Source organism: Ovis aries, chromosome 4 (genome assembly GCF_016772045.2).
Source record: "Ovis aries strain OAR_USU_Benz2616 breed Rambouillet chromosome 4, ARS-UI_Ramb_v3.0, whole genome shotgun sequence".
Lineage (NCBI taxonomy): Eukaryota > Metazoa > Chordata > Mammalia > Artiodactyla > Bovidae > Ovis > Ovis aries.
Genome location: NC_056057.1, coordinates 94,629,699 through 94,652,995, shown reverse-complemented (window position 1 = coordinate 94,652,995; position 23,297 = coordinate 94,629,699). Strand labels below are relative to the sequence as shown.

The 23,297-nt window shown below is 37.2% G+C and overlaps 1 protein-coding gene across 2 annotated transcripts in view; it reads left to right on the top strand.

The window, feature by feature from the left end:
- TNPO3 (transportin 3) overlaps positions 1-23,297 on the top strand; it is an 82,859-nt gene that overhangs the window by 38,966 nt on the left and 20,596 nt on the right. For both annotated transcript variants that reach the window (XM_004008050.6, XM_060415112.1), the window contains exons 5-14: positions 1,532-1,675; positions 4,778-4,953; positions 5,689-5,827; positions 7,037-7,183; positions 10,088-10,195; positions 11,887-11,978; positions 13,948-14,087; positions 19,271-19,462; positions 21,774-21,865; positions 23,061-23,137. In XM_004008050.6, coding sequence (XP_004008099.1) covers positions 1,532-1,675; positions 4,778-4,953; positions 5,689-5,827; positions 7,037-7,183; positions 10,088-10,195; positions 11,887-11,978; positions 13,948-14,087; positions 19,271-19,462; positions 21,774-21,865; positions 23,061-23,137 — 1,307 coding nt within the window. The remainder of the gene's footprint in view (positions 1-1,531; positions 1,676-4,777; positions 4,954-5,688; positions 5,828-7,036; positions 7,184-10,087; positions 10,196-11,886; positions 11,979-13,947; positions 14,088-19,270; positions 19,463-21,773; positions 21,866-23,060; positions 23,138-23,297) is intronic.

Below are 23,297 nucleotides of genomic sequence, written 5' to 3'. Positions count from 1 at the left end.
AGCACTCTGTCTACCAGATCTAATCCCTTGAATCTATTCATCATCTCCACTGTATAATATAAGGGGATTTGATTTAGGTCAGATGCGAGTCTGAGTGAACTCCGGGATTTGGTGATGGACAGGGAGGCCTGGTGTGCTGCAATTCGTGGGGTTGTAAAGAGTCGGACACGACTGAGCGACTGAACTGAACTGAACTGAATAGCCTAGTGGTTTTCTCTACTTACTTCAGTTTAAGCCTAAATTTTTCAATAAGGAGCTCATGATCTCAACCACAGTCAGCTTTTTAGGTATTGTTTTTGCTGACTGTATAGACTGTCTCCATCTTTGACTGCAAAGAACGTAATCAATCTAATTTCAGTATTGACCATCTGGTAATGTCCATGTGTAGAGTCATCTCTTGGGTTGTTGGAAAAGGATGTTCTATAACCAGCATATTCTCTTGATAAAACTCTGTTAGCCTTTGTTCTGTTTCATTTCATACTCCAAGGAGAAACTTACCTGTTACTCTGGATATCTCTTGACTTCTTCCTTTTGCATTGCAATCCCCTGTGATGAAAAGGACATCTTTGTGTATGTATGTTTGTGTGCTAGGAGATGCTGTAGGTCTTCAACGAATTGGTTAACTTCTTCAGCATTAATGGTTGGGGCATAGACTTGGATTAATGTGATGTTGAATGATTTACCTTGGAAACAAACTGAGATCATACTGTTGTTTTTAAGATTGCACCCAGGTACTGCATTTTGGACTCTTTGTTGACTGTGAGGGTTACTCTATTTCCTCTAACAGATTCTTGTCCATAGTAATAGATATGATGGTCATCTGAATTAAATTCTCTCATTTGAGTCCCTTTTAGTTCACTGATTTCTAAGATGTCAGTATTCAATCTTGCCATCTGCTGCTTGACAGTGTCCAATTTATCTTGATTCATGGACCTAACATTCCAGGCTCCTGTGCAATATTGTTCTTTAGAGCATCAAACTTTACTTTCCTCACCAGACACATCTATAGCTGAGTGTTTGCTTTGGCCCAGCCAGTTCTCTCTTCCTGGAGCTATTGGTAGCTGTCTGTCCATCTTGAGTGGTGCTGTACGGCATGGCTTATAGTTTCATTGAGTTATGCAGACCCCTTCGCCATGACAAGGTTGTGAAACATGGAGGGGCTGAGATGATGAGTGCTAAAGACAATTCTCTTGATAAGATTATATTAATACAGAAGTGGAATCTAAGAAATATAGTTGTTTCTGAAACATATGTATCTTTGAACCTCTGTGTAGTTCAGCTTCTTAGGTTAGAAAGTGGAGATAATAAAGATAATAGTATATACACCCTTGTACAATTTTAGTGGAGATTAAATTAATTAAGAGCAACAAGACAGTGTCTGGCAAGTAAAAAGCACTTTTAACTGTTAGGCTGTTATTGCTGTCCTTCTCGGTATCATATCTATAAAGCAATCGTAAAAATATTTCACTTTTTAACAATGTTTTAAATGTAAAAATTGGTGTTATTTTTATAATTTTTTTCTTCTTTTCAGATGACTTGTGTAGAAAAAGCAGGAACAGATGAGAAAATGCTTATGAAGGTCTTTCGCTGTTTGGGAAGTTGGTTTAACTTAGGAGTTTTGGACAGTAACTTCATGGCTAACAATAAGTTACTAGCACTCCTTTTTGAGGTTTTGGTAAGTAATGGCTTCATTTATGAAATGACTTCTGTTTATTTCTGGCACATAGTCACTTACAGTAACTGACCTTATGGGATATAAGAGTGTTTTTGGAGTTTTGCAGTGTGAGTAGGAAGTGTATGGTAAGAAAGCAGCACTGTCCCTTCCTTGTTGCCGAATATCACATTAAGATATTATTTTCAGTGCTCAGAATAGAATGTAGTTAGGTTTAAGAGAAAAGCAGTTTTATATGTAGATCAGTGATTTACATATTAAAATTCAAGTAACAAAAGTACCATTGGCATCTTTTTCGTTATTTTTAAAGTATTAAGTTGTGTGTTTCTAATAATGACCATTGGGTGGTTGAGACAATTACAGATCAGAATATTATCTTCGTAGTTCAGATAGTTAAACATTGGTGAAGTCTCTCAGTGGTGTCCAACTCTTTGCGACCCCATGGACTGTAGCCTACCAGGCTCCTCTGTCCATGGGATTTTCCAGGCAATAGTACTGGAGTGGATTGCCATTTCCTTCTCCAAGGAATCTTCCCGACCTGGGATCGAACCCAGGTCTCCCACATTGTAGACAGACGCTTTACCATCTGAGCCACCAGGAATAGGGTATGTATAAGATGAATTTTGGGTTTTTGAGATTAAAAGTCACGTCTTTTTATATACTGGTATGTTTCTTTCTTAAACTTTAATAATGCCTAGTAGTACATTCCTCTGTCTTGGTTGATGGGAGTGCTTAGAATAAGACTAGTTTTTAGAACAAAAAGCAGCAGTATCTCAAGCACAATTGTTAAACGGGTCTTTGGAGGTGGGTGTGACTTTGTCTCTTTCTCCTCGATGGTTTTCCTTCCATGAACACATATTAGGGTAGAAATTCTGTATTTCCATTCTGGGTGTACGCTGGTAAACTATTTAGAAGATGCTAGCATGGTGGGCTGCAGTCCATGGGATCTCGAAGAGTCGGACACGACTGAGCGACTTCACTTTCACTTTTCACTTTGACACAGTGGAGAAGGAAATGGCAACCCACTCCAGTGTTCTTGCCTGGAGAATCCCAGGGACGGGGGAGCCTGGTGGGCTGCCATCTCTGGGGTCGCACAGAGTCAGACATGACTGAAGCAACTTAGCAGCAGCAGCAGCAGCATGATATTAATTGATATCACTGGATTTAAGAAGGAAAAGGAAAATGGATTCTTCAAGGAGACATTTTAGATATTATCTATAATGATTTTAGTGTATTTTTGCTGTCATTCTTGCATCAGATGCTAAAATTCAGGAAAATTAAAATGCTAGTAATTGTTTTGCTAATCATTATCTTTGTCTCCATGTCTGTTGATGCCATACCTTAATGACAGTAATTCTGATTTTCATCTCACCAGGTTGTGTGAAAGAGTAGTCAGTATTTAAAAATCCAGGTCCTATTTTTTTTTTTAAGTATATAAATATGATAACGTATGAATGGAGGACAGGCTAAAATACACTTCAAACTTCAGTGATGACTCTTGGGAACTGAGATTGGGGTAAAGAACAGACTAAGTAATGTGCCAGATATATTGCTATTGTTTTCTCTATTGATCCAGTGTCATGACCAGTCCTCTGTTACTTAAGAATGTTTCTAGAGTCAGGGTCAGATATATTCTCGTTCTTATATTCTTTCAGTGGTTTGCAGTCATGCCACATAAAACTAAATAGTTTGCTTTATGCTAGGGCCTCCCTGGTGGTTCAATTGTAAAGAATCTGCTTGCAGTACAGGAGATGTCAGTTTGATCCCTGGGTTGGGAAGGTTCCCTGGAGAAGGAAATGGCAACTCAGTGCAGTATTCTTACCTGAGAAATCCCATGGACAGAGGACCCTGGCAGACTACAGTCCATGGGGTCACCAAAAGGGTTGGACATGACTTAGCAACTAAACAAATGCTTAGGCCAGGACCTTATTATATAGCTTTTTTTCTTATAGTTCTTAAAAAATATATATTTTAAAAATAATAATTGATATATACAAAAGAGTAAATTTGAACATTTATTTAACTTTTGAAACATTGTAGTACAACGAATATTTTTGGGTTCACCACCACTCAAAGAATAACCTAATGAATAATTTGTGTCTTTGTGCTTTTCCAATCCTGCTTTTATAGCTTTTTACCCCCTTGGAGATTCTAAATGTCCTTGTTTTTTATTATTCACAAACGAACAGTATGCCTTTACTAAATTTATCCAGTCTCTGGACTGTTTAGTAGAACCCCTAGGAGCCTCCCTCCTTGAACCTTCTAATATGCTCTAGTTTTTTTTTGTTTGTTTGTTTTTGTTTAGTTTTTTTCTTTTCTTTTTTTAAAAATATGCTCTAGTTTGTATCAGTTGTGCCCAGTTGTCATCCTGGGACTTTTCTTTACTCTGCTATGGATTGGATTAACCTTTTTTTTTTTTTGGACCCATCTCAGATACTTTCCTCAGAAGGATATGTGGGAAATAAATGATGAGTTTTTGCATGCGTTCTTGAGAAATATTTTTATTTCATTCTTAATTAATGATTTAGCTTAGATATAGAGTTCCAAATTCAATATTCTTTTTCTTCAAAATTTCCAAGGCCTTGTTTTCCTATATACTGGCAGGTATCATTACTAATGAGATGAATAACTTGATTTTTGCTCCTTTCTAAGTTACCTTCTCTTTTCCCCAGAAGCTTTCAGAACCTCTGTTTAACCTTAGTATTCTGAAATATCACAGTAATGTGTTAGGTTTGAGTCATTGATATTTGTTGAACCTTTTCACTTTTAACAGTACTTGAATATCAGAAAAAAGATGGAGAAGATTTCCATGGAAAATAGGGCAGGGAACACAAGGCATTCCAGGAGGGACTAGTAAATGGGAAAAAACATGAATTTTAGAAGTCATGTGACCATCTATGATTGAGGTACCAAACGGCAGATTTGCTTGGCAAATAGGGAAATAATAGTCAGAAATAGGAAGATTGATGGATGTTGTCTCGTTGGAGGCCATGAATATTAGGCTGTTATGCATGTATAAAGTACATGTTCAGAAACAGGTTTTAATTGCTGTCCTATTGGATTACAGCTTAATTATCTTACTTCCCTATTCCTGCTACCTCCCAGCAACAGGATAAGACCTCATCGAACCTACACGAAGCTGCTTCAGACTGCGTATGCTCAGCTCTCTATGCCATTGAGAATGTGGAAACCAACTTGGCATTAGCCATGCAACTTTTTCAAGGAGTCCTGACATTGGAGACAGCCTATCATATGGCTGTGGCACGTGAAGATTTAGATAAGTGAGTAGTTATTAAGGGCAATAGACCATAGAGCCTGGGATTCTTTTAAGTCACCTTCTGTTCATCCATATTTTGCCACTGAAGCCCTGTCTCTAGCTTCAGTTATTCTTTAGAGTTTATAGCTAAAAAACATACCAAATCTTAACTGTACCTTCAAGTTTTAACATCCAAAAATTTTCTCCAAATTATGGAAGGAAATGAGAATGAGATTGAAGAGACTTAAAGAGTCTTCTTCATCTCCAAATCTCTAAGACATGCTGCCACTTAAGTTTGGTAGATTAAAAAAAAAAACCCCTCCATTCTTCATGACCCTGTGTAAATATATACATTGCATCCTCAAGATGCTCTGCTATTCATCTCTGAACCAGGAGTGGAAATCAAATGCAGAGGGAGATGTGATCATGCAGAATAGTAAGTTTTAGCACTTACAGAGGATAAGGCTCTAAGAATTAGGGATGACCTTTGAAGTATCAAGTGTGATTTAATGGGAATTTTCTTCAGATGTTTTAATAATTGAGAATTTGAACTGACTGACTTACATTTGCTTATATGTTTAAAAGTATATGATTTAAAGAAAGATGTTTGCTAAGGAGATTGTGCTGCACCATAGCAAATAATCACTGCATGTCTCTTAGGCCAAGGATTGTTTCTTTATTTCATTAACTGTGTCTGTGAGTATGTACACATAATATACAGATATCTGACTTGGTGTTCTTATTCATGTTTCCTTTACAGAGTTCTGAATTACTGCCGTATTTTCACTGAACTTTGTGAAACTTTTCTTGAAAAAATTGTTTGTACGCCAGGCCAAGGCCTTGGAGACCTACGAACTCTGGAACTGCTTCTTATCTGTGCAGGGCACCCTCAATATGAGGTAGTGTTTACACTATGCTGATGCCATTGTTTTTCAGTTGTATGCTTCATATTGTCTACATTCTGTTATCTCCTATCCAGCTTTTTATTTGTGGGAAATTATAGTTTTATTTTCAATTAATGTCATGAAGCATTTACTCTGCGGTGAATTAAAAAAGAAAATTATATGTCAGCTTCTGCTTTGATTCTTTTCTGTTTTCCTACTTGGTTTTAGCTGGGCTGATTGGTACATAGCATGAAAGAACCTGTTAGGAACAAAGCTTATTACTTTTCCAGTGAGGCCCCCTCTCTAGCTTTAGTTATTATTTAGAGCTTTATAGCTTAAGAAATATACCAAATATTAACTGTACCTCCAAGTTTTAAAATCCAAAAATTTTCTCCAAATTATGGATGGAAATGAGAATGGGATTCAAAGGACTTAAAGAGTCTTCTTCATCCCCAAATCTCTAAGACATGCTGCTACTTTTAAGTTTACTAGATTAAGAGAAAAAACAAAACAAAGCAAAACAAAACTCTGTTTATTCAAAAGGCTTTATATCCTCTTAATAGTATAAGAAGTGAGAAGAAGCTTGGTTAGCTCTATTTAAATAGCTTCATTTTGGATCTTTGATGGGAAAAGGATGGTAGGGCCCCTCTCAGGGAGGGGCCCAGTAGTTCTTGTGAGTCTCAGTGTTTTTTCTGTGATCACATAGAAGATAATAATGTGTTTGCTTAACATACTTTCATGACAATATCTAGATTTTGTTGAAACTCAAAACAGTTTTGGGCAGAAGTATTGTTCTATGTAATAATTATCTTTCCTTTAAATAGTGCCACATATAAGATAAGCTATGGTTTGTACAGATATTTGTAGGTTTATCTGCTGAGAGGTGTTTTAATTTCAAAAAAATAATTTCAGAATTTAGGGAAAAAGACTAAATTTTAAAGAGATTTCTGTATCTGTTTCTCTAAATTTAGAATCCAGTGTATTGCTGGAGAAATTATCTCAGGCCTAGACAGAGAATGTAAAGCCAGTCATCCTAAATGTTGAGTTTTGGGTCTAACATGGAAAGATAATTTGGGAAGATAAAAATCTGCTAGAGAAAAGGTGGCTGCTGAACTGGTTCCACTACTACTAGTTTAAAGTGTTTCTTTCCTATTAGCCCTAGTAATAATAAAACTGCCTTCTTTTCTGGTCCAAATAAACCATGTTTTCTCTTTCTTTTGATAGGTAGTAGAAATTTCCTTTAATTTTTGGTACCGACTAGGGGAGCATTTGTACAAAACGAATGATGAAATTATTCATGGCATCTTCAAAGCTTATATTCAAAGGCTGCTTCATGCCTTGGCTCGCCACTGCCAATTGGAACCTGATCATGTAAGTTTTCTTCTCTATTTAATCATGTCTTGATTTCCTCTTCTTTTCAGTGCTAACTTGAAAAGGAACTGAAAAGATAGAGAATAAAGCTAATGGAATCTGCAGGTTTTCTGTCACTCTAGCTTTCACTGAGGAAGTCAATACCAGTTTAGTGAAGAGTGCTATGCCTATGTAGAAAGTAATCAGTCCTGCTGAGTCAGTAATTCTTCTGGGAATTCACCTTAAATAATTCTGCTGAAGAAAAAAATTGTTATGTACAAGGCATTATCTATAAATGTAAAATATGGTAAATCCATGTACAAGAGTATAGAAGAGGAAATTCCTTGGGGAGCCAGTGGTTAGGACATGGTGCTTTCACTGCTGTGGAGCCCAAGTTCAGTCCCTGGTTAGGGAGCTAAGATCCTGCAAGCTGTGCCCTGTGCCCTCCCCACAAAAGAGTATTATAGAAGAGTTAGATAAATGATTATGTAGCAACTTGATGGATCATAATGCAGCAGTTAAAAGTAATTACTTGACTTCCCTGGTAGCCCAGTGGTTAAGACTTTGCACTTCCAATTCAGGGGGCTCGTGTTGGAGACCTAAGATCTCATGTGCCATGCAGCCGAAAAAGTAAATAATAATAAATAAAACCAAAAGAAACTATAGAAAAAATAATATGTTTTAAAAATAATAACTTGAGATAGCAATAGTTGGTATCCTAAATAAAAAAATGAGAATGTAAAATTTTATGCTGTGTATTTTTAATAGTATAAAATACATGGTTGGATTAAAACTAAACACAAAAATGAAATATTTGTGTGAGGACATGGAAAATAACATGACTCTCCCCTGAACACATAAGTACAAATTTTTCTTTATATTACTTATGCTGATTTTATAATTTAAAATAAAATGTAGAAATAATCTATTTGCTTAGAAGAAAATATACAAGAAATATTATAAAATAGTTAATCAGAAAATGCTTCAACCACATTCTTTGCTTAGTTATTTCAAATTTTATAGTGTTTATTTCATCATTTTGGTTGGTTAGTTTAATATCTCTATGCTTCAGCCTATAAATTGGAGTGGATTTTTTTTTTTTCCTATTACTATTAAACCTGGCATGAAAACTGTCTGTGCTCTTAATGTTAATGTTGTCATCTGAGTTATGGTATTTTGTATTTCCACAGAACCTTAGTGATGATTTAGTTCAGTGGTTTTCACTACTTTTTTTTTAAACTGAGGAATCCTGTCTTCAGCTCCATAGTGCTTGGAAACATGAGTAAATAAAAACAGGGCTACTCTGGTTTAAATGGCTGTGTTTGCTTGATCTCTTTGCTAGTTCTGTGGTACCATTTCCCTTGTAGGTAATTCCATACATTTGTAGGTGTGCCATGCTTCGTAATTCATTATCTCATCCGAGTCAACCATTATCTCCTCCTCATTCCTTGGCTTTAATTTTTTTCATCTTAAATTAAGAATGTTGAATTAGATTAGCAATTCTCAGTAATACTAAGGGCTTTTCTCAGAAACTCATGATCCAAGATTCTTATACATACCCATAACCATCTCATAATTAGTAAACCTTCCGTCTGTGGGGTCGCACAGAGTTGGACACGACTGAAGTGACTTAGCAGCAGCAGCAGTGTACTCACAGGAGGATGTTAGAGTAAGAAAAACTTCAGAAGCATGAAATGTGAATGATCTCTGTATTTTTTAATGAAAAAATTAAAATATATACAGCAACGGTGAAATAATTTTATAATGAATATCTGTATTCAGTTCAGTTCAGTCGCTCAGTCGTGTCCGACTCTTTGCAACCCAGTGAATCGAAGCATGCCAGGCCTCCCTGTCTATCACCAACTCCCGGAGTTCACTCAGACTCACATCCATCGAGTCGGTGATGCCATCCAGCCATCTCATCCTCTGTCGTCCCCTTCTCCTCCTGCCCCCAATCCCTCCCAGCATCAGAGTCTTTTCCAATGAGTCAGCTCTTCACATGAGGTGGCCAAAGTACTGGAGTTTCAACTTTAGCATCATTCCTTCCAAAGAACACCCAGGACTGATCTTTAGAATGGACTGATCTTTAGAATGGACTGGTTGGATCTCCTTGCAGTCCAAGGGACTCTCAAGAGTCTTCTCCAACACCACAGTTCAAAAGCATCAATTCTTTGGCGCTCAGCTTTCTTCACAGTCCAACTCTCACATCCATACATGACCACAGGAAAAACCGTAGCCTTGATTAGACGGACCTTAGTTGGCAAAGTAATGTCTTTGCTTTTGAATATGCTATCTACGTTGGTCATAACTTTCCTTCCAAGGAGTAAGCGTCTTTTAATTTCATGGCTGCAATCACCATCTGCAGTGATTTTGGAGCCCCCAAAAATAAAGTCTGATGCTGTTTCCCCATCTATTTCCCATGAAGTGATGAGCTGCTGCCTAACTCCTACCATTAATATTTTATTATACCTCTGTTATGTATCTGTGCACCTTTATAAAATTCTTTTTAAAGTCTAATATTCTATTGTGTGTCTAGTTGTGGTAATGATTGATTTTGGTAGGTCTTGAATCATAGTTTCAGAGACTTATTCAGTAATAAAAAGCTAGACTTTATCTATTATAGATAGACTTATATTCTAGAACACTTTCTACCTCCACCACTCTAGATTTTTCTAGCAACAGGGCAGGATGTAGCTTGGACATGTCAAAAAAAGAGTTTCTCATAGTAAAGGTAGAGAATAGGTTGTATTGATTTGACATATCTTAATGTTTGGGATACTTTCTGTGGTAAAATGTCTTTGTGATTTATGCAATTTATCTTTTTATTCATTGGGACTGAATTGCTTAATGGATTTTTTATTCTTCTAAAAGTTAGTGAAAGCCTTAGTGGGTTTAAAACAAATGTTATCTGATTTGAAATTTCAGGAGGGGGTTCCTGAGGAGACTGATGACTTTGGGGAGTTTCGGATGCGGGTGTCAGACCTAGTGAAGGACTTGATTTTCTTGATTGGATCTATGGAGTGTTTTGCTCAGGTAAGCCCATTTGAAGATTCTAATCAGCTTTACCAGTCATTTAAATTGTGTTCACTTCTGTGTCTTCTCTAAGTGTTCCATCTTTTTCTTCAATCTTGATGGCTAAATGGGACAGTAGATATGCAGGTGCCTAGCACACTGCCTGGCATATAGTAGCTATGTTTATTTAGTATCTTACGAGCCAATTGCAGTGAGTAGTTCAGTTATTGTTTTACACTATATACTTGCTAGTGAGAGCTGTTCCACTTGTACCATTGAAATGGAAGATCATAGATAAACCTTAAAGCCCCCAAGATACTTAAAGGGAATTTGGACCTAGCCAGGAAAAATAGACAAATTTTTCTGCTTTTAACAAGTATGTATCAACTCCTGGCAATCTTAGTTTTTTGGCATTTTGTTTGTTTAGTTATGGTTAGATTCCTTTGCAGTTTCATCCCAGAGATGACTATCGTAGAGTAGAAGAATCATGTCTATGGTTTTCCTAACAATCAGTGAGTAACATTTTAGGTCTTAAGGTTACATCATCACCATTCCATGTCACTTAAAATCAGCATAATATCAGGTGGTTTTCATATTGCTGGATCATGCTCTGAATCCTGAAATACTGATTTTGATGGTTTATCAGTCATACTGAACTGACCTAATTTGGAAGATGGGTAACCCATGCATTTGGTGTATTTTGGGGTATCATCTGATCTAGAAAGTGTTAATATAATTGTAACTGTATTTCTTTATATTAAGCAAAATGTGTTTCTTGACCTAATTACAAAGGGTTAGGGATTCTTAGAAAGCAGATTTAAGTGAGATCCCCACTAAATCACAGGCAGATGCTTTGTGCTCAGATTTCAACTCTTTTCTCACTGGCTCCATGACTTTGAACAAATTACTTGTTCTCCAGACCTCAGTTTACAAATGTACATTTATTGTGAGTCTTGTCCAAGATGTGTACTGTGAAACACCAGTCTCATGAGATGTTCTTTTCTGGAAAAAAATAGTTCTGTCAATTAAAACTGGAAAATGACCTAAATAGTATATTTAAAGGTTCTGTGAAGTCATACAAGAGAATTGTTTAATTTCATTTTACCTAGCAGTGTGTTATTTGATTACAGAAGCCTTATTTAGACTAACAGCCAGTCACATTCCACTGATGGCTGTACCCTGGGGAATTTTAGGACATCTCTGAGTATTTTGCTTTGTCTCTCCCCACCCACCCTTGCTTGGACATGGTATTGTGATGGGTGCTTCAGAACAGTTACTTTTTAGGAATTTAATCTGTACTACTAGTGTTGATGCAGACAGGTAGTTAAAATAATAAATGTAAAGCCAATGCATATGCGGAGGTTTTACATCATTTTTAAGTATGTTAATGTATTTATCAGTTACCAGAACCAAGAAAAGACACTCATGTAATATGTTTTGTTTTTTCCATAATACTGTTTTGTAGGGGCATATGATAATCTTGATATACTCTTGGGAATCTAAATGGATTTGTTTCAAATATTAAACTAGTATTGATTTAGGGTTAGTGAAGATTTGAAAAATGAAAATACTATTCTCCCCTGGCTCTGAGAGATAATTAAATTTAGAAACAAGGGGCTAAATTTATTTTAACTAACAGGTTTTTTGTTTTGTTTTGGAACTCTATTCTGTTTTTCTTTTAATGGATCCATAATCCACCTCTTCTTCTCTAGTTATATTCTACTCTGAAAGAAGGCAACCCACCCTGGGAGGTGACAGAAGCGGTTCTCTTTATCATGGCTGCTATAGCAAAGAGTGTTGATCCGTGAGTGTCTATAAGTCTTTTGCTGGGAACTCTTAATATCAGAGGAAGGAAAATTGAGCCATTTTTCCTCATGTGGGATATGTTTGGAAACTCGTAGAACTTCTTTCTTCTATAATGCTGTCTAGTCTTCTGACTTCTAAGAGACTAGTTCAGAGTAGCATGCATTGCTGATACCCATGTTTTAACCACATTTTCTAGAGTTAAAATTCTTTTGTTCTTGATGCTAGGAAAAGAATGCTGATTTATTTTTCCAACCCAGGCTCCCTTGTGAAAGTTAGTATAATCAAAATTTTATTAGACTGTTAAATTGTTGGCACTTGCTTAAAAGCATTTGAATAGGCACTTATTTGGCTCTCACCTGCTTTTGTGATCTTGGGTAAGTTATCCTTACAAATATTTAATTATATTGTTCTCCTTTTTTCCTGTCTTGGAGAATCATTTGTAAGTTTCAGAGAGGCACAGCATAGTTACACCTCTTAAAAGAATAGCAGAATCTAAAGGGCAATTATTTTTGTTATTGCTGTTGGAAATTTTTAAATTATTAGAATTTGATTTCTCCTTGATTAGCAAAGAAATTCTATTTATTATTTCAACATGAATCCTTAAAAACAGAATTTACTTTGTGAGTTTATAAATTGATGCTGATATCTGTCAAGTTTTCATGTATTGTATGTAATCAGACACCTGCAGTTGAGCTCTCTGTACAGGGCTTTGGTTGGAGAGATGGTTAAGGCATGTATTCATAAAATGTACAGTGCTTCTTTCTGAGCTGGCTTTCAGGGTCTAGTCAATGAAATCTTATATACTTTCTAATCAAGGAAATATTTAAGGAGATCAGAGTTGGTTTGTTTTTCTCTTAAGAAGTTCTAGTCCTGAATCACTGATCATACTATTTGCTTTTAAACCCTTTTTGGTATCTTTTGGAACCTTCAGTAACAGTTTGAAGATACTACGATAATGATCTAACTGATTTGTGATTGTGTATGAGAAAGGATGCGTAGAGAGTCTCAACACTAGCTTAGTGCCTTTAGGAAACAAGGCATAAATGAGAGAAGATTTTATTTTGTTTTTTCTTTATCCACATTTCACGCCAACTGCATGATTACAGGTGTGGGTTTGTTTTTGTTTTTGTTTTTTAACGTATAAAAGGCTTAATAGACTTAGTTTATCAAGAAGGAGTGTTCTTGTGCTAATCCAGGATTTATTTAAACATCTTTCATTTCTGGATTATGTTCTGTTCATTTGGGGGGCATCCTCCCCTCTGCTTAAAAGAACTTGAGCCAGTATCCTTGAGGGGTGAGAAAAAGAGAAGGAAAAGGAAACAGTAAACTCATGGAGCTGTGAAGGTATTTGGGTAACTTTAATTTTCCCTCATGTTTTAAGTCAGAGCACCTTTATCTATTCCTGCAGCTTTTGTTCTTGATTCTTTAGTCAGTGAGCTGGCCTCCCCATGCTTATCTGTTCTTAAGGTTTCCATTATCCAGCCATAAGAAATCTTCTGGAGAATAACAACTAATAGGAAGTGGTCTATAAAAATTATTTAATCATTTAGTTATTCAGTAATATTTATTTATTGAGTGCCCACTATGTGCCAGGCGCTGTTCTAGGTGCTGCAGATATAGGAATAAATAAAGTGAATTCACTAAAAGACATTGGTCCACAGTAAATGCCTACCTGTCCAGTTTGAAGAGCCTTATTTGATAGCAAGATTGTCTTTAGACACTTCACTGACATTCAGAAGATTAAGGAGCAGTGTGCTTCTCAACTGAAACAATGATAACTTCCATTTCTGTCTTTTACCCCTTATTGAGGGTTAAAAATTTTTATATCAGATTTAAGCACTTTTATCCAAATGGTTACTTATTTAGAAAGAAACCCTTAGCAATGATTTGTGTCGTTGCAGCCTGTTTTATGGCCATAACCTCACCTCTGAAATTGTTAACTCTGAGTACTTGCCTTCTAAACTCAGGGAGAACAATCCAACACTCGTGGAGGTCCTGGAAGGAGTTGTCCGTCTCCCGGAGACTGTGCATACAGCTGTGCGCTACACCAGCATTGAGTTGGTTGGAGAGATGAGCGAAGTGGTCGATCGAAATCCTCAGTTCCTTGGTATGTGTGAACACTCCCCTCTGTAGCTACTGCTTCTGATTTTTCTGATTTCTTTCTTCCTCTCTTATTTTTGCTTTTGTTTTCCTACTTTCTCTTTTATTGATAAGTAGGCTGTTTCTAGACACTGAGAATAGATATATGAGTTACTGTTCAGTTGATACATTTTATAATCTGATCACAGACTTTGGAGAAAGAACCTTTGAAAATTAGATCTCTAGATAGGGTGACAGTTTGCTACTAGTACTCTGCTTCAGCATAAGTGGTTCTGTCTTTGTTAGGCTTTGGCATAGGCTTGAGCTAATCAGACTCTCCTGTAGTTCTAACCTAGAAGCTGCCAATAGACTAGAGCAAAGGGGAGGGCATTTCAGTGTTAAATACATGCACTATTTAAAAACTAAGAATTATTATTGAAACTAAGTAAGTATAAACTAAGAGGAAGAGTGTTGAGTTGTATAACCTGGCTGTCTTGAAAAAAATAAAGATCATATAAAATAATTTTAGAATTGAAAGTAAATTTAGAAATAATTTCTTCTGATTCCCTCATTTTCAAGATAAGGAAAGTGGAGTCCAAAGAGACTAAAGGATTTATCTAGGTTAATATAAATAAAGTCCCACTGATACTCAAGACTGACATATTCTGAGAATTTTAAGAATCCTTAAATTTGTGAATCTGATTAAGTTCGATGTGCTATGCTTGTCTGTCTCTCTTTTTTTGACTGTGCTGGGTCTTTGTTGCTGTCCAGGCTTTCTCTCGTTGCGATGAGCAGTGGCTGTTCTTCAGTTGCAGTGCACGGGCTTCTCACTGTAGTGGCTTGTGTTGCGGAGCACAGGCTTTAGTAGTTGCAGCATGTGGGCTTATGCTTTGCAGCATGTGGGATCTTCCAGACTAAACCCTCTCCTGCATTGGCAGGCAGATTCTTTACCACTGAGCCACCAGGGAAGCCCTATGCTTGTCTTTATTACTACCTTTTGACTTGATTTTATTTTACACATGATCTCTTTTTTTATTGCCTGAAACTCTTACTTAAAAAGAGCTGTGTTGGACTTCCTTGGTGGTACAGTGGATAAGAATCCCCCTATCAGTGCAGGGGACATGGGTTCAATCCCTAGTCCAGGAAGATTCCACATGCCATGGAACAGCTAAGCCCATGTGCCACGGCTACTGAGCCCACGTGCTGCAACTACGGAAGCCCATGCGCCTAGAGCCTGTACTCCGCAACAAGCGAAGCCACAGTAAGGAGAGGCCTGCCTGCCGCAACTAGAGAGTGGCCCCTGATCTCCAAAACTAGGGAAAGCGCAAGTGCAGCAACAAAGGCCCATCATATCCAAAAATAAAAGAGAGAGCTGTATGTTCCTGTTCTCTTGTATCAGTATACAGAGCGTATGATAGGTAGGCTTACATTGTAGTTGAGCCACTTTCAAGTTTAACATACCATTAAAATTTTTTTTTCAAAATACCTATTTGCTAATTCTTAAATTTCTTCACTTATCTGCCGCATCATTTGGCTTTCTTTTCTGAACAGTTTTTCCACAGAGAAACAAAGTGAGTTTACCCGTTTGTTAACACTTATCTTTCAGTACCACCTTGAGTATTGTTTAAATATGTGCCTCAGTTAGAAGACACAGTGCTGCATATTCATACTTACTGTAGAATAGTCAAAATCACAGATATTCAATTTGAGAATCACTGAGGCCTATAGTATTGGACAGGGAAGCCTGGCATGCTACAGTCTGTGGGGTCACAAAGAGTTGGACGCGGCTGAGTCGACTGAACTGAACTGAATAGTGTTGGAGTTACTTGGACTAGGTTTTAGATTTTAGTTCTGATTCTCATGCTAAATAGGCTGTGTGTTGTGGGAAAACAGGGGTTCCTGCTGGGTTGCTGCCTTATTTTTCTCATTAGGCTAAAAATGGAAATAACTTTTAAATGGGCTTTCAGAGATTCTTTCCTTTATAATTTGGTATGAGGTTACTCTATAGTTTGGACTTCCCTGGTGGCTCAGACGGTAAAGCGTCTGTCTACAATGCAGGAGACCCGGGTTCAATCCCTGGGTTGGGAAGATCCCCTGGAGAATGAAATGGCAATCCACTCCAGTACTATTGCCTGGAAAATCCCATGGACAGAGGAGCCTGGTAGGCTACAGTTCATGGGGTCACAAAGAGTTGGACACGACTGAGCGACTTCACTTTATAGTTCACAAAAAGTGCTCTTTAAACATGTATGATTTTTCTTAGGGTTTTTTCATAGAAAAACTTTTACAATTTTCATAGAAAAACTTCTACAAAGCAAGATAAAGGATAATTAGGATTTGCTGTATAGAAATTTGCCTTTATAATGTTTTCTTAGAACACTTACATTGGTAACAAGTAAGACACGATGGACATAATGAAGACTCTACACATGGACATCACCAGATGGTCAACACCGAAATCAGATTGATTATATTCTTTGCAGCCAAAGATGGAGAAGCTCTACAATCAGCAAAAACAAGACCAGGAGCTGACTGTGGCTCAGATCATGAACTCCTTATTGCCAAATTCAGACTTAAATTGGAGAACGTAGGGAAAACCACTAGACCATTCAGGTATGACCTAAATCAAATCCCTTATGACTACACAGTGGAAGTGAGAAATAGATTTAAGGGACTAGATCTGATAGATAGAGTGCCTGATGAACTATGGACGGAGGTTCGTGACATTGTACAGGAGACAGGGATCAAGACCATCCCCATGGAAAAGAAATGCAAAAAAGCAAAATGGCTGTCTGGGGAGGCCTTACAAATAGCTGTGAAAAGAAGAGAAGCAAAAGGCAAAGGAGAAAAGGAAAGATATAAGCGTCTGAATGCAGAGTTCCATAGAATAGCAAGGAGAGATAAGAAAGCCTTCCTTAGCAATCAGTGCAAAGAAATAGAGGAAAACAACAGAATGGGAAAGACTAGAGATCTCTTTAAGAAGATTAGAGATACCAAGGGAACATTTCATGCAAAGATGGGCTCGATAAAGGACAGAAATGGTATGGACCTAACGGAAGCAGAATATATTAAGAAGAGGTGGCAAGAATACACAGAAGAACTGTACAAAAAAGATCTTCATGACCAAGATAATCAAGATGGTGTGATCACTCACCTAGAGCCAGACATCCCGGATTGTGAAGTCAAGTGGGCCTTAGAAAGCATCACTATGAACAAAGCTAGTGGAGGTGATGGAATTCCAGTTGAGCTATTTCAAATCCTGGAAGATAGATAAATCCTGGCTGTGAAAATGCTGCACTCAATATGCCAGCAAATTTGGAAAACTCAGCAGTGGCCACAGGACTGGAAAAGGTCAGTTTTCATTCCAATCCCAAAGAAAGGCAATGCCAAAGAATGCTCAAAGTACTGCACAATTGCACTCATCTCACACGCTAGTAAAGTAATGCTCAAAATTCTGCAAGCTAGGCTTTAGCAATACGTGAACCGTGAACTTCCAGATGTTCAAGCTGGTTTTAGAAAAGGCAGAGGAACCAGAAATCAAATTGCCAACATCCGCTGGATCATGGAAAAAGGAAGAGAGTCCCAGAAAAACTCTGCTTTATTGACTATGCCAAAGCCTTTGACTGTGGATCACAATAAACTGTGGACAATTCTGAAAGAGATAGGAATACCAGACCACCTGACCTGCCTTTTGAGAAACCTTTATGCAGGTCAGGAAGCAACAGTTAGAACTGGACATGGAACAACAGACTGGTTCCAAATAGGAAAAGGAGGACGTCAAGGCTGTATATTGTCACCCTGCTTATTTAACTTCTATGCAGAAACGCTGGACTGGCAGAAGCACAAGCTGGAATCAAGATTGCCGGGAGAAATATCAATAACCTCAGATATGCAGATGACACCACCCTTATGGCAGAAAGTGAAGAGGAGCTAAAAAGCCTCTTGATGAAAGTGGAAGAGGAGAGTGAAAAAGTTGGCTTAAAGCTCAACATTCAGAAAACGAAGATCATGGCATCTGGTTCATGTTCATCAGTTCATGGGAAATAGATGGGGAAACAGTGGAAACAGTGTCAGACTTTATTTTTTTGGGCTCCAAAATCACTGCAGATGGTGATTTCAACCATGAAATTAAAAGATGCTTACTCCTTGGAAGGAAAGTTATGACCAACCTAGATAGCATATTAAAAAGCAGAGACATTACTTTGCCAACAAAGGTCCATCTAGTCAAGGCTATGGTTTTTCCAGTGGTCATGTATGGATGTGAGAGTTGGACTGTGAAGAAAGCTGAGTGCTGAAGAATTGATGCTTTTGAAGTGTGGTGTTGGAGAAGACTCTTGAGAGTCCCTTGGACTGCAAGGAGATCCAACCAGTCCATTCTAAAGGAAATAAGTCCTGGGTGTTCTTTGGAAGGAATGATGCTGAAGCTGAAACTCCAGTACTTTGGCCACCTGATGCGAAGAGTTGACTCATTGGTAAAGACTCTGATGCTGGGATGGATTGGGGGCAGGAGGAGAAGGGGACGACAGAGGATGAGATGGCTGGATGGCATCACCGACTCGATGGACGTGAGTTTGAGTAGATTCTGGGAGTTGGTGATAGACAGGGAGGCCTGGTGTGCTGCAGTTCATGGGGTCGCAAAGAGTTGGACATGACTGAGTGACTGAGCTGAACTAAAGACATAATGAATTAATTCTTCTCAAAGTGCTAAGGATCTGCCACTGTGGTTTTTATAATTATAAAGAAGTAAGTATAAAAGTGTCAGCTTTTGGTAACTTGTCATTGTCCTGATTAACGTTGTGATTTTTTTTTACAAGTAATGATTAATCTATGAGTATTGTGGTACTTTCTGAGTTTTATCTTCTTTCTTACTTTAACTGTATTCTTAATACTTGGATGGTTATATCCACCAGTGTTTCAAACTGAGTCAGTGGTTTTCAAACCGTGCTTTGTGAAGCCCTAGCAATAAGTAGAGCAGTTCATGTCCACAAGGTAAGTAATGCAAGATAAATAGATAGGCGTCGGAGCCCTCTGACAGTCTGTCACTGAGATCAGCTCCATTTTTATATGTAAATACCTTGGGGTTTAAACATATTTCATTTTTAAAAAATGGTTCTTTTGCTTTAAAGGAGAATATAAATCTCTGTTCTAACAGCCTAGAAGTTTTCCTTAAGTTTCAAATATGTTATCTTTATGTATGACTTTTCTCTTTAGACCCTGTGTTGGGCTATTTGATGAAAGGCCTGTGTGAAAAGCCTCTGGCTTCTGCTGCAGCAAAAGCAATTCATAACATTTGCTCTGTTTGCCGAGACCACATGGCTCAGCACTTTAACGGACTCCTGGAGATTGCCCGTTCCCTTGATTCCTTCATGTTATCTCCAGAAGCTGCTGTGGGCTTGCTAAAAGGTATTTAGTTAAGATATTAAGAAAGAAGTCTCTAAGCCACTTCTGGGGATTATCTTGTGTCAAGTTGTATCCCCCTTTTTAGTTGCAATTTACTCAATGATGAGGAAGGTCACTCTGGGAGGAAAGGATGTGTGATTATGTGTGCATGCATTCTTAGAATGTTTTAAGGCTATATAACTAATTCAAAGTGCTTATAGAACTTATGATCCTAGATTTTGAGTGGAGTTAGCATATTGGAACTAAATCATAGTTCCTTTTTGAGTTGGAGGAAAGAATAAGAAGGGAGACAAAATAAGCATTGCTATACCAAAGAGATAGGTGGAAATTTAAAGGTAGTCTGCCTAGATCAGTCCTGTAACTCAGAGCCAAGGGTTCTGGACACTTAATGGTCTTTAACCATTACTAATTAGTTTACACTGAATGATCGAGAGGCAAAAGCCAGGGTAGTGATGAAACTCAAAATAAGAGAAGAATCAGAGATATTAACACTTGGGGAAAAGACTTAGACGAATGGCTATTTTTTAATATTTGAAGGATTATTTTATAAAAGAGGGAGCAGGTTTATTTTATGAGTAATTGATTATTGACAGTTTACTGGCTTTTAGAAAGAAAATGCCTCCTAACCATGCTTTCTGCAAACAGATTGTTGTGTCCTGTCAGGTAGTAAAGTTCTTACAGCTGGTATATCAAATAAAAGATTGGGTGATGGGACCTTTGCAGAATCTTTTAAGTTTCTGTGAATGGCAGATAGCTTTGTCTGGATTGGATGACTGTTCTTTCTCACTTCTGTGATCAGGTTCCCTACCAGCCAATGTAACTATGCATTTTTAAGACAGACTTTCTTTTTTAAGCATGGGTTTTTGTTGTTTCTCTTCAGAGGCATAGATAATGAGGCATTAAATCAGGTCATATATTTTCTTCACTACTAACTGTGGGTATTGCTGCCATCTTGTAATTTTCTAGTGAAATTTAACCTTGATGAAAGCATGACAGCTAACGTAATAAAATGTGGTATCCCAGTTAATACTGGTGATATCTTCTAGATGGGGAAACCTTTTTAGTAACATTCTTTTCTGTAGGGATAAATTAAAAGGAAAAATTGTGTTTGTTAGATTTTTACCCCCTCTAGTTTTAAGAAAAAAATCTAATTCATCCATGGTTATAGACTATTAAGAAAAATCATTCAATATTTTATTCAAATTTGAAGGTTTGAATTGATTACTGTTCTGTTGAGTAAAATTTTAAGAGATGAAAAAATAATAGTCAAAGGATATAGCATAATGTGTAATCCTTTGGATGTTGGGGAGATACTTCAGCATTTGATAGGAATTGTGACACAAGGGAAGCTGGATAGGAAGGACCTGGGCCTTCTGTCCCCACTTTAACTTACCTCTGTTTCTTTTTTAATCTGTTTTATTGGAGTTCCAAGTTAATATTTTATTTGGGAAAAGGAGAAAGGGGAGATTTTTGCAACTATTTAAAAGTGAAATAAAGACAAACTTAACTATTACTGTTCTGTTTGAAGCGCTCATTTTTACAGGTAAAGAAACTGATGGTCTGAGAGAATGTCTTACCCCTCTCATAGGGTCTGTTATGGTAGAACTAGAGTTAATCTCTAACTTCAACTCTTTCTTCCAGCAATAATAATAATAATAATAATAATGTCCCTATTTCTCAGACTTCTCTGATGATAAGAATTGCCAATAGTACTTATCAAAAATAAAGGCACTCCTTGACCTCTGGGAAGTTTGAGAACCATTGTACTATGCTATATAAACTAGCTTTGGCATTGGCCTTGTGAAGGAGATTTTTAGTCTTTGAAGGATTGGGAGTGGAGAGACATATTTTAACATCTTTAAACCAGTTGGCTACTGAGGAGAAATAATTTAAGTAGGTCCCCTGGTGGCTCAGACGGTAAAGCGTCTGTCTGTCAACGTGGGAGACCTGGGTTTGATTCCTGGGTCGGTAAGATTCCCTGGAGAAGGAAATGACAACCCACTCCAGTACTCTTGTCTAGAAAATCCTATGGACAGAGGAGCCTGGTGCAGGCTGCTGTCCATGGGGTCGCAAAGAGTCAGACACGACTGAGCGATTTCACTTCACTTCACTTCAGTTGTGAATATCAATGTGAAAGTCTGTATGATCTTCCTAAGCCCAACCGTAAATAACAAAATGTTATAATTTTTTAAAAAGTGGTGATCTTTTGAAAAGAATAGAACCAGTTAGCTCTTGTAAGCCATATAATGTAGACCAATGGATTACTTCAGTTTGGCTTTTATTTTCTTCATTTGTGTCATCCTTTGTCTTTCAGGGACAGCACTTGTCCTAGCCAGATTACCTTTGGATAAGATTACTGAATGTCTTAGTGAACTATGTTCTGTTCAAGTTTTGGCATTGAAAAAGGTGAGCTTAATTAAGAGGTGAAACAAATATAGTGTGTTTATATGATAGAAAGGAAAAGAGAAAATTGTTTTATTTGCAGGTGGTCTTTTAACTACCTAGAAAAGTCAAGAGAATGAACTGAGATGTTATTGAAATTAATAAATTTATCAAAGTAGCTACATATATGAAATAAGTGTTTCCAAATCAATAGATTTCCACTGTATCAGAAATACCATTTAAAAGATACAGTGGAGACAACACCATTCAAGTTAACTTCCGAAACCATAACCTACCATGTTTCCTTGAAGACTGTTGCAGAAATGTCAGCTCTTCTCAAATTACATTTATGGTGCAATAGCAGTGAGCATACCAATGGTAGTTTTAGGAGAACTTGATGAAATGACTCTAAAGTTTATCTCTAATGATATACTGGTAGAAGTGTCTAAGAAATTTTATGAAAGAAGAGGAAGCAACTTGCCTTACCTCTTAAAAAGATATAATAAATTTTGAAGCTTTATATTATAAAATTATTATATAAATATGTATTATATAGTATAATACATATAATCTATACTATAATAAGAATGTGTAATATCCTAATCATTATAAAAGTAAATGGGAAAAAATTAAATGATACTGTTTTCCTTTTTTTAATATAAATTTATTTAAATTGAAGGCTAATTACAATATTGTATTGGTTTTGCCATACATCGACATGAATCCACCACAGGTGTGCATGTGTTCCCCATCCTGAACCCTCCTCCCACCTCCCTCCCCATCCCATCCCTCTGGGTTGTCTCAGTGCACCAGCCCCGAGCAGTCCTGTATCATGCATCAAACCTGGACTGGCGATTCATTTCACATATGACAACATACATGTTTCAGTGCCATTCTCCCAAATCATCCCACCCTCGCCCTCTCCCACAGAGTCCAAAAGACTGTTCTGTACATCTGTGTCTCTTCTGCACTGTTTTCCACTGTACAGTGATCATATGGTAAAAGTTAATATGCAGTCTTGGCCAGAATGCAGTAAGATGGAGGAAAATAGTTTGCTAATATGAACTTAAAAGTTTTTACCTTTTTGAGTAACTTTCAGGAATCTGATTAAGGAAATAGAGATTGAGACAGAGGTTGATGGACAGAGGCATATGTTGCCATGTTTGCTATAGGTTTGTATGTTTAATGACTGGGTGTTAATATCTTTCTGTCTCTTCAGCTGTTGTCTCAGGAGCCCAGCAATGGCATATCCTCAGATCCCACTGTATTCTTAGATCGCCTTGCAGTCATATTTAGGTAAGAAGGGAAATGCCAGGTTCCTGCCCTGGGTTAAAATCTCTAATGAGACTACTATATAGAAGTAAGAAAGTTTTTTTTCTCAGCTTCTGAGTACTTCCTATAAACTGTGTCTGTCAGAAGACTAATTTACTCCTATTACAAACTGCAAAGGCAAATT